Below are 11,043 nucleotides of genomic sequence, written 5' to 3'. Positions count from 1 at the left end.
AAAAGGTTTCATATTATTTGAAGAGTACGATGCCTTCTAAAGATATTTTAGTATATTTGACAATTATTAAACACGGTTTTAACTTTTATCAATCACGGAATTTGTTTATACTAATAATTTGTTGATGAAAACTTCATCAATGTTATTGTCAAAATATACTTTATTAGTGAAAAGCCAGATCCTAGAAAAAGAAGGTTTGTTCTCTACTTTCCTGGCAAGATCATAATATATATGTAATATTTTTCCCAAAAGGAAAGAAACTATGATGCTGGAAGGCTTCTGCTAGAAGAAATCTCAGAATATTAAGACTCATATATTCCGTATTATATATGTCGATCTATAATCATTAGTTGGAAAAGACAAGTATTGGGTTATAAACAACCTTATTTTGTTACTATTGTATGCTACAACTCATTCCCCACCTCTTCCATTAAATGGCAAAAAGAAGAGTACTCTGCTTTTCAAAGCCTTAATTCGGTGGTAATGACTACTGAGGCCTCTGCTTCACATACAATCAATTACTATATTCTTATTGGTTTGATATATTGAAGACAAAAGAGATATAAATTTTGCTAAATGTTGCCTTCCTTTTTTTCTTTGGTGGGGGAAACTTTTCCAACCTCCAACAGGAAAGCAAATCTCCTACCTTAATAATAATTGGTTATGATAATATTTATTTCTCTTTCGGCTACCACTAATCTATGTAGTTGTCCATGTCCCCTTGAAGAACTATAAACCCTCGCTACTACTTTTTGTGTTATATTGTCACACACCTTGTATTACGTACAACCATAAGCCTTTTGGCTTTTGAAGTGTTGGCCTTACCTAAGTCAACCTTCTCCGCAGGTAATGTCTACAATAATGGAAAGGCTTCTTATATAATGGTGGTCGGTGCTGACAGAATTATGGGGGAACATGGAAGCGTTCCGATATATATACAACTTTGCAGATATTCTAGCTAGCTATTCTAGTAGGGCTATCATAGTTTAGATGACACTTTTTTCAATGCACCGATTCTTCTTTGAAGTTGTAGCTTTTTTCTCACCCTTCACAAGCCAAGAAATATGTAATATAGGAGAGTTATTGGTAAGGAAACTAACATGCCAAAGATAACCCTGCAAAAGGAAAAGAAGAGAGAAATTTTATAATCTATAAATGGATTGCCCGTGAAAGTTATATATGCAAGCAATCTCTTTCATCTAGAATAATCGCAAATAACATTAGCTTGATTTAATTTGACTTTTAAGAATAACTTGATAGGTAGCCTAAGTAGGCATCAAATGGTGGGTTAATTAAAAGCCTTACAAGATGAAGTTTTGCAAAAAGCCTACTAAGTTTTCAGCCTAAAAAACCCTTTACTAATGATTACTTGCTAAAAAGGTAACAGGGGGGGCTAGAAAATCCTTCCAGGATTAATTTTGCGAGAAATTTGTCATGAAAAGGCAAATGGATTTTCAATCACCACTAACATCCACAATTATGAGTGTCTAAATTATACATGCCCTGGTTGTTGACATTAATTAATCTGTTTGACAGATTCGGTATCCTAGTTAGAGCTTCATAATAATCAATTTATTATGCGGGGAAGATTAAAACTTCAATAGGATGCGTCTGAAGTTATGATTTGTCTTCCCATCATTTCTTTTTCTGAGTACTTTATCCCCCAATCAACCTTCTACAATGAATAGTACCCCACTCGCACGCAACTAAAAACATGATGTTGTATCATTAAATTGTTTAGGGGTTCTCACTTTTAATTAAAAAAGCGAAAAACATTTTCCTATACATGTAATGCAATGTAGCAGAATACTGAGAGCATGGTATGCAGCATTAGATTGTGTAACGCATTAGTATTTGTATTTTAGTTCATAAGTTTTTCATTTCATAATGCTATGCATAAAGTGGAAATAAATAAGGTCTTACAAATAAAATTTCGAAACTTACCCTGTGCTCAAAATATCAGGATGCAGCCCATATTCCCTTGCAAATACAAATGGCACTATCCCTTGTGGAAGAGCTGCCTGAGAAGCAAATTAAGGCAAAGTTAAGTAACATATGTACAGCAATTTTAGATCACGACCAAATAGGTGATATTTAATTTTACATTTAGAAACATTTATGATACTGGAAGCATACACACATTGTTCTTATATATGAGCAATAATTTCCATGTGCTGCATGTGCCGATGTAAATTAATTCCACATATGTGTATAACACAAGTACCTGTACAATGGCAGTATGTAGTTTGTCTCGTCTCAATCCAACGGCAATGGAGGAAGCTGACATTACAAGAGGTCCGCATAGGAATCGGATGGCCATTCCCATGGCTGCTCTTTTGGTACCGCAGGCAATGATACGGGGCTGAAGGGCCATGAAAAGCCCTGCATATATGGCAATGAGTATCTGTCATTGATTTATATAGATATATGACCCATTTTGGTACTCATCTTCATACTCGCATTTCACTTCCAACATCATGTGCTATTGGGACATGTCATTTATTTTATTGGGTTTCCACAAACACCTGAGTACAAGACAATACATATGCTCTCTTTTCCTTCTTTTCTTCTGTCTTCCTCTCCAATGTTGATTTATGTTAGTTGAATTGTCTAACATGGATATATATAGGAACAAACTCCATGTATGTATGTATACACAAACGCACTAATATGCATGATAGAATTCATTATGCTTATACATTTGTAATGTACCTAAGCTAAACATAGCCATCCCAAGGCCTGCATCCGAGATGATTTTGATAGATGATTTGATCAGACTAGGCATCTCCATATTCCATCTGCAAATTCACATCATAAAATGTATTTAAATATACATAGAGTAAAGTATAATTAGTAACTATATATATGCAGAACGGTTTTCTTATGAATATAAAATTTAAGACGAGAGATTAGTTGTCCAGTCTAAGTTCAAGACAGTTAATGTGTGGTTTAATTAATTACATTTGGTATCACTTATTCGCTTTTTGGTAAAAAGGTTCAGCATATCACTTACTTGAAGGAGATTAGAGACCAAACTAGTCCTAATACACTAGAATATGTATTAGGGTTTCGAGAAAGTTTTCTGCCTACTACGATAAGTGTAAGCCTTATCATGACAAAGGCGTGTGGCATTTTCTGGTTACCGGCAACTGCATCTTTGGTGTCCGCAGCTTCCCCTGGCATTGGAAATTTAATGCTGTCCCTGAAGCTAATTTCTTTATCTGTCATAATAGCCAAAATTATTATAATAAAAAAAACTATTAATATATGCAAAGTTTTGAAACAAAAAAATACTGCTGATAAATCAAGCTCATAATCCCCTGCCACCTACATCACATAATTGATTGTGAATAAATAGTGAGAGTGAGACTTAAATAACAACATTGAGAAATGAAATTATAGGTACCTATGATTCGGTGTTATGATTTGGAGGGACCGGACACCATTTTCACCACCAATTAGGGAATAATACTACCTCGACCATCATTACACACGTGCTCTCTTCCAAATGATGGCTACTATCAATTAAGCTTCTGACTAAGCAAAGTGGCAAACTTATATATATATAAAAGTAAAAAATTCTATATTGGTTTGACTACTTTGTATTATTTTTTTTACTTTTTAAGTAGCTGAATGTTTTTCACTAAAGATGGCGTGTGAGGGTGGGAGGGACCACCTGTCTAGTGCCCTGTGGTACTCATGAGGATCTAAACTCAATTATAAAGCCATCCTTTTAACTCCTTTTTCAGAATTCAATATGCATATTCATTGCTCACGTGCATAGTTTACATTTTATGATGGAACACAACAAAACAAGTGGTAATTCTCAAAGGAAAGCCCACGACTTCTTTTTCTTTAATTAACAGCTAAAAAATTTAAGCTTCTCTTGAAGTGAAATCTCATGAATTAACCTAAAATGCATGTATACTCTCGCAATATATTGTCTCGGTAATTTGTTGTTTTCACTTTGGAAAGAGAAATGGCCAAGCTATTTTACCGTCCTTCCTCTGCATATCTGTCTATAATTTTGAAATTACTGACACATGTTCAGTGCTAAACACAAAACCAAAACAAATAGCACAAAATAATGCTCAAAAAATTATCACATGATACGACAAGGACATTAGCTGAAGATGGTCGGGGACAAAACGTACACCCAATACCTGAAAAGGTCGCATGGGCATGCGCTAGCTCAACATATAGTACGTTTGACGTAATTCTGATATACTATGCCAACACACTGCCATTAAAAACGACATGTCTTCTTCCACCCATTCCCAGAAAACGACGACGTTATATTCACGGGACATTTGTAATAATGGATCTAATATTTTCAATTTTAATAGTGTAAAATAAAAATTAAATGATTATAGAATTCTCACGTGTCATTAGTATTATATGTAAATTATAGAAATAAAATAAAATAAACATTATACGTGTTGATATACAGACACATCATTAAATGATTATGTAGTGAATCAAATTTGAACTTATACAGGTTATTAAAATTGATGTAGTGACTTTTTGGGAGTTTTTTTTTTATTTTTTTTTCTTCTTATAAGTAGAAGTTAGTCCAAATAAATTTTTACAAAAATTCTTATAATAAAAATAATTTTTTTTATAATAAAGAAAAAAGTCAAAAGTTAAAACTCCCAGAAGAAAATATTTTTTAAGTGTCATATTTTTTTATGAAATGAATAAATTTTTTTTTTAAATGAACTTCTATTAAATAATTTGTAAGTTAAAATTTTTATAAAATTATCAAATAATTTTTAACTATATTTTTTAAATCTTTTTTTTGTTTTAAATTAAAAATAATATTTAGCTTAAAAAAAATGAAAAACAAATAACGATAGATTTGAATAATTTGCATGAGATTATAGAATTAATCAATTGATCTGATCGAATCGGGCACCACTAAAAGAGTATTAAAATTCTCCCTACTAAATTTCTAACCCAACATATCTAGAACTCAAATTCAAAATCACTAAACCTTTATTAGTTGATCGCACCTGCTTGATCGCATATTTTGCATTAAAATTTATTGGTTGCATTTTTATTAAAAATTTATAATATCTAATTATGAGAATAATTGTTAAATTTTATGTATCATATTTGATGTGTGCTTGAGAAGCCACTCACTATTACGGAACAAAAACTTAACCACACGTACCTGACATAGTAATGTCTTTGCATCCTTGTCTCTCTTCTCCCTGGCATTTCCCCGGTGACTCCCAAACCACCCTGGCTCCCGATAACGCCGGCGGAGACTGACGGAAAACCCTGCCGGCGGACACAGGAGATCTCCCCCACGCGGGCGTGCTGGTGGCCGTCGTCTCCATCTCGTTGAAATTCGAGGCCCGCGGCGTAGGCTGCAGAGAGTAGGCGTCGGATGAGGCGTAGCCAAAGGCGAGATCGCCGTCTCCGGCGTGCAGCTGCAGCGGCGTGTTGATTGAGAAGATGTCGGCGTTGGAGAGGTTGGAGATTCTCGGAGTGATGATATTGCCATTGCCAATGGATGAGTTTGATTCAGGAGCTGAGGAAACAGATCGCCGGATTCGTACGCAAATGCGGCCGTTGTTGTCGGTTTCCGATTCGGTTCGCAGCGGCATGTCGTGGCCGTCGAGGGATATTATGTCCCCGTCAAGCTCGATTTTTGTTATAGACGCCGCTGTGGGCCCTGGGAACTGGCTTTGGATCAATAGTGTCGCCGCTCTGTATTCGAATAGGAACAGCAGTAGAGTATACCTGAAGCAAAAATCATACAATCATGTATATAAGTTTTAAAAAATAAAATAAAATAAACAGAATCAACTTTTCATCATTTTTAAAGAGAATAATTGATATAAAATTTAGGTGTGAGAGAGTGCTAAGGTAGTTGTCACTAGATTAATAAGAAAGTCACTCATAAGTCTAATCTCGTGTAGAATCACTTTTTATAACCGTGAATCAATTTGTAAAATATTGTTTCAGCTTAATCAGTAATTTTGAGTTCAAATATATAATTGTATGGCTTGAACATATTAATCCATGAACCGGTGAAGAAATTTAAAAAAAATAAAATCACTTATTATAATTTGTGTCATTTAGTTTTTTAATACGTAGTCTTACTTTACATTTGGGGGACTAATTACATTTTTCTAGCTTAATTGTTCGCTGACATCTTAAAATTCTAACCTTTTTTTTTTTTTTTTTGGTTTTGGGATCATTGGGTAGAGCATTACTTGTTAAAAAAAAGGTTTGTGAAAACATAAATGAGTGAAGCGGAATTGGTTAGTTAAAGTGAAGAAATAATTGGTACCATATGATGCATTGGAGGACAACTAGTTGCACCATGAGGCTTTGGGTGAAGTCGCCGTACATGGCTTGGAGGAGAGGGATGCCCATGACGAGTGTATTGGGCAAGGTGGCGAGGGAGAAGAGAGTGATGAGCCAGTCCAAGGAGCCTTTGGTGAAGAAGATGGCCCAAAGGGAGAGCAAGAGTAGGACGAGGAGCTTGGAGATTGTGTCTGCTATGATGAACTTTATGTCCATTTGGTAAGGGTTGTTGATGGAAATGAAGTGGAACGAGAGCACAGGAACTGCAAACACTGCCACGAAGCGGTTGATTCCGGAACATTGGTCTGGGGTGAACATCTTGCACCATTTCACTGAAGCGTATGCTACTAGCATTGCGAAATATAGAGGCACCATGGCACACATCACCTTGTACAAATCATCTCCTGTTATCATCTTTGCTACTAGACTTGGTTCTTTGAATGGAGATGTGTGGTGTGGTTAATAATGGGAAGGGACTGGGGATATGGAGTTGTATTTATATTATTATTATGTTTCAGTATGAATGAGAGATAATGGGGTGGGGGATAATGGGGCTGGAGGGATATTATAGGGCACTCATGGACTGGTTTGCCCTTTCCAAAACCACTATTTTACTACCAATATATTGTACTCAGTGCTTAGTGCTATTTGCGGTTGTTAGTGTTAATGATTGTCATATATTACACTAATAAATCTTTCTACTACTGTTAATATTCAGTGCATCTCATCAATGAAAGTATTATACATCAGAGAAGAAAAAAAAAATTTTAACTGACGCGTAATATTTTCATTAGTAGAATGCACTGAATCTTTGGTACAATAGTAGTACCAAAGATTTATTCATATTACACCTTTCACCGTGGCAAAATTTTTTGGAGGGGGAACCATGTCAGCTTCCTTTGCTTTTATTTGGAAAAAGAAACTGAAGAGATCAAAGGAATAAATAAACAGCGGGGAGATTAATGAAAATCACATCAATACTATTTTGAATTTTGGCTTTTTATGACCTTCTTAATTTAACTCCTTCCTTATTTTTTTTTATTTTTACATACTTTCTCATTCTAGTTGTGTCTAAACAACCACTTGTTTTATTAATGCCGATAAAAGAAAGAATGAACTTTTACAAACAAGAAAAAATGTTTAATTAATGCATGTTTTATATAACATATGATTATTAACAAGACTTTTTAGCTAACAACAAAAGTATGCAAGTGCTTTAGATATTGCAGACATTCTAAAACTGTAAGGACTTAAACTTTATCTATGCTCCATTTTGTCTGCTCTATAATGGTTTGGCTTGCAGGGGCCGTCCTGGATATGTCGCAGCACTATTCATTTGACAACACATGTAACTCAAAATAATTTAAAATTTTGTCTCTCTAGCACACTTAATGACCCAAATCGATCCCCTGCAACTAAGAATAATATTTAAGTTTTATACAAAAGATGATTACATAAAATAAATTCAAACTTCCAGTAAAATCTACTTATATATTATGGGTTTGACTTGGGTCAAGATAAATATAATATACTGTTTATAAAATTATAAATAATGTCTATAAAGTAGAATATAAGAACAATTAATATAATTTCTTACAAACTACACGAATGATCATGGCTTAATCGACTTACAAAATACATGTAAATAAATAATCAAATACCATATTTCTTTATGTTCATTGCTTATAATCAACGAGGCGCCGTGAGACGCCCCCTGGCCCCTAGAAGAGCTTATAATTTATTTTTGATATATTAAAATTTCGTTTAATTTTTTATATAAAGCTTAATTATATTTTCTCCGCATTAATTAGTGTGCACGTGCAAAAGTTTTATTTTATTTTTTTGGTATAAATTTTTTTATTCTTTAAAATATGGTTAAAGTAATTTGTAAACTGATAAATTATTTGTGATATTTATTTAATTTTCCTTCATACCAATTAGGCAAATCGCATTTGGTTTTAAATTGATAATTTTGTTATCTTCTGATATTATCGCTGTAAATTATCATGGTGTGTGGATTTTCTTTAGAATAAAGCTCGCACTGAAAATTCAGGCAGTCGGTGATTTAAAAGGGAACAGTGATGAAGCAAAATAAATTAAATTAATTAGACGAGAATATGAGAAAATTACATCGGCCAACGAATTGCAGTTGCTCCTCCATTTGAAGTAGACTTGGGATACGACAGGGTAGACGAGGTCGTGTGGATTTCCCATCCTTGTTACCGCAAAAATATTTTTACTCAATTAAAGTTTGAACCTTATTAACTGCAAATTAGCTAAAGAGAAACACCTCTCGAAAAAACATGTACAATATGTTTTTTTTTTTTTTGATATAAATCGCAGGCCTAGCCCAGCAAAACTATAAAGACAACTGATGCATGCTAAAGTTCACATGCTCTATCAGTAAATTCACCCTAAGGGGGTGTTTGGTTCAAGTTTTTAGAGAGGATTACCGGTAATCCTTCTTTGGTAAATGTAATTACCACATTTGGTAGAAGGAATAAATTACGATTCCCGGATATCCAAGAATTACCGGTAATTTGATTTATAAAGAAAAGTCACTATTCAGATTACCAAAAATAATATGGTAATTCGGAATACCAATCAGAATACCAAGTAAAGGGAAAGCACAACAATAAATTTTGAGACAAAAATACCTCAATACACATAAAAATCTAGACTCAATCTATCAATTACAAAAGTAAAAATAGTTTGGGGTTATTTTTGTAAAATAACCTCATATTCCAAGTCATATTTCGTTCTAAACCAAATATGGAATCAGTAATTTTTACCCAATATTCCCGGTAATATTTTGGCGAACCAAACACATCTTTCGTAAGATTCCAAGTAAACTCAATTTCTACTGAATTCCCATTAATCATGATTCCCGGTCACCAAAAAATTTCTCCTGTACCAAACACACCCTAAAGGTGTTCCACAAATCTACTATGCTTTCAGGAGGAGAGGCAAACACCCTTACCTCACCCCCCTTAAAATATAAACCTGTCTTAGCTAACAGATCTGCAAGAGCAATACGTTCTCTAGGTATGTATTCCACCTGAACAAGCTCAAATGAATTGGCAGCTTTCCTTATATCAGCAATCAAAGAGGAAAAGCTGTAAATTTCAGACTCGTCCTCTAAGCACGAAATTGCTTCCTCACGGTCACTTCCCATCAAAACCTTGGATAAATTTAATCTTGCAGCTAGCTAGAGTCCATGGAATATGCCTACTAACTCAGCTTCCAAAGAAGAGCATTTTCCTATTGTAAAGAACCTTGGGATACACCACTCCAAAAGCTAGTTTTTTTTTTTTTTTTGAAAAGTTCCAAAGCTAGTTAGTGCTCTATTAGTTGAGCTAGCTTTTGGGGTGCTGTATCCCAAGGTTCTTTACATGGTATCAGAGCTTCGTCGCCCCCCCCCCCCCACTTTCTCTTGTGGCGTTTCTTAGCACAGTTAGGCTGGGCCTGTTGCATTGTCCACTCTTCAAGCCCAATGGGCTCTCGTGTGAGGGGGCGTGTTGAGATATATAGTCCCACATTGGTTGTATGTGCAACTAATGTGGAGTTTATAAGGTCTTGGGCACTCCCACCCTTTGAGCTAGCTTTTGGGGTGGTAACCTCAAAGTTCTTAACACCTATCGAATAGGAAAATCCACTTAGCCATTCACCATTAACTGAGCAAGCAAAATCTCCACATGCTCCCTTTTTACTAGCTAGGCTGACTGCACCATCAACATAGATCCTCACCTTACAGCTAGAGTCCTCCTGACCAGTACCCTTAAGGATTAAATACTGGTTATCGTCAACAGCATTTGCTTCACCATTTCTTCTCCTCCTCATCTCCTTCAAGTAGCAAAGAATTTTATAGACTGGATACAGAGGTCTAGAGAATAGCACCTCATGAATGGTAGCATTCCTCCACTGCCAAATGAACCAGCAAGTCATCACAAAGATTTCAGTCCACGAATGTCACAATTGAGAATTAAACTTTTTAATCAAATTTAATCTGAACCACTCCAAGTTATCAGATTGCAGAAAACTCCTAGGGATATTACCATCAAACCATATCTCCCAAATTCTTCTAGCAGCAGTACAGTCTCTTAGCAAATGCATCAATGATTCATGCCCAGCAGCACAAGTTGGACAAAGAATCTCCCCTGCACTCCAAAGAGAAGTGATGCTCCTCACAGGCAACTTGTTAAGGCAGGCTAACCAGAGAAAAACAGCCATCCTAAAAGGTCCCTTCCACTGCCAAACTGCAGCCCAAATTTTGTCCCTATCATACTTCGAATTCAACAACAGGCAGTATGCATTTTTCACCACTGATTTTCCAGAAACAAGATTTCTCCATTTGAGCCAATCCTCAGAACAGGTGGCATCAGGGGTGCACATCTTACTCAGCTTGCTGCAAGTAATCCTGTCCAGGTACTTACTCAAGTAAGCCCAATCCCATTCTTTCCTTCTATAGTCAACCACTTCACTCACCTTAAGACTAAGGTCAGTTATTGGAGGTTTGACCGAAGCCTATCAAACATAGTCTCCTGCCATCCTCCCCACATATCTGTCCAAAAAAACACAGATTTGCCATTTTCTACCACCCATTCCAGGTTCTGATCAATCTTGGCTCGAGCATAGACAATATTCTTCCAAAGAACCGAGTCACTATTCTTAGCTGTTAACCCCCTGCTAGGATCCAGATTTCTACCATATTTACCTAGCAAAACT

General features: G+C 35.4%; 2 protein-coding genes across 3 annotated transcripts; both read right to left on the bottom strand.

Moving 5' to 3' along the window:
* Positions 1-770: 770 nt before the first annotated feature.
* LOC133299980 (auxin efflux carrier component 6) lies at positions 771-6,732 on the bottom strand. Of its 2 annotated transcripts, none has more exons than XM_061499466.1 (7): positions 6,302-6,732; positions 5,174-5,748; positions 3,014-3,221; positions 2,713-2,798; positions 2,225-2,382; positions 1,945-2,021; positions 771-1,115 (listed from the first exon to the last, which is right to left on the bottom strand). In XM_061499466.1, exons 1-7 carry the CDS (start codon positions 6,730-6,732, stop codon positions 1,049-1,051), a joined length of 1,602 nt encoding a protein of 533 aa, XP_061355450.1. In that variant the 3' UTR covers positions 771-1,048. The 2 variants fall into 2 exon arrangements, with proteins under 2 accessions (XP_061355450.1, XP_061355451.1); XM_061499467.1 differs by having other exon boundaries at positions 3,014-3,215.
* An 836-nt stretch (positions 6,733-7,568) lies between these two features.
* LOC133299986 (uncharacterized) lies at positions 7,569-10,710 on the bottom strand. Its single transcript, XM_061499477.1, has 4 exons — positions 10,374-10,710; positions 9,937-10,187; positions 9,299-9,526; positions 7,569-7,646 (listed from the first exon to the last, which is right to left on the bottom strand). The coding sequence occupies exons 1-4, from the start codon at positions 10,708-10,710 to the stop codon at positions 7,569-7,571; spliced, it is 894 nt and encodes a 297-aa protein (XP_061355461.1).
* Positions 10,711-11,043: the final 333 nt, after the last annotated feature.

This window comes from Gastrolobium bilobum, unplaced genomic scaffold (assembly GCF_033153095.1).
Source record: "Gastrolobium bilobum isolate Gb01-03AN ecotype WA unplaced genomic scaffold, APGP_CSIRO_Gbil_v1 utg31836, whole genome shotgun sequence".
NCBI lineage: Eukaryota > Viridiplantae > Streptophyta > Magnoliopsida > Fabales > Fabaceae > Gastrolobium > Gastrolobium bilobum.
This window is presented reverse-complemented; position numbering and strand designations above follow the sequence as displayed.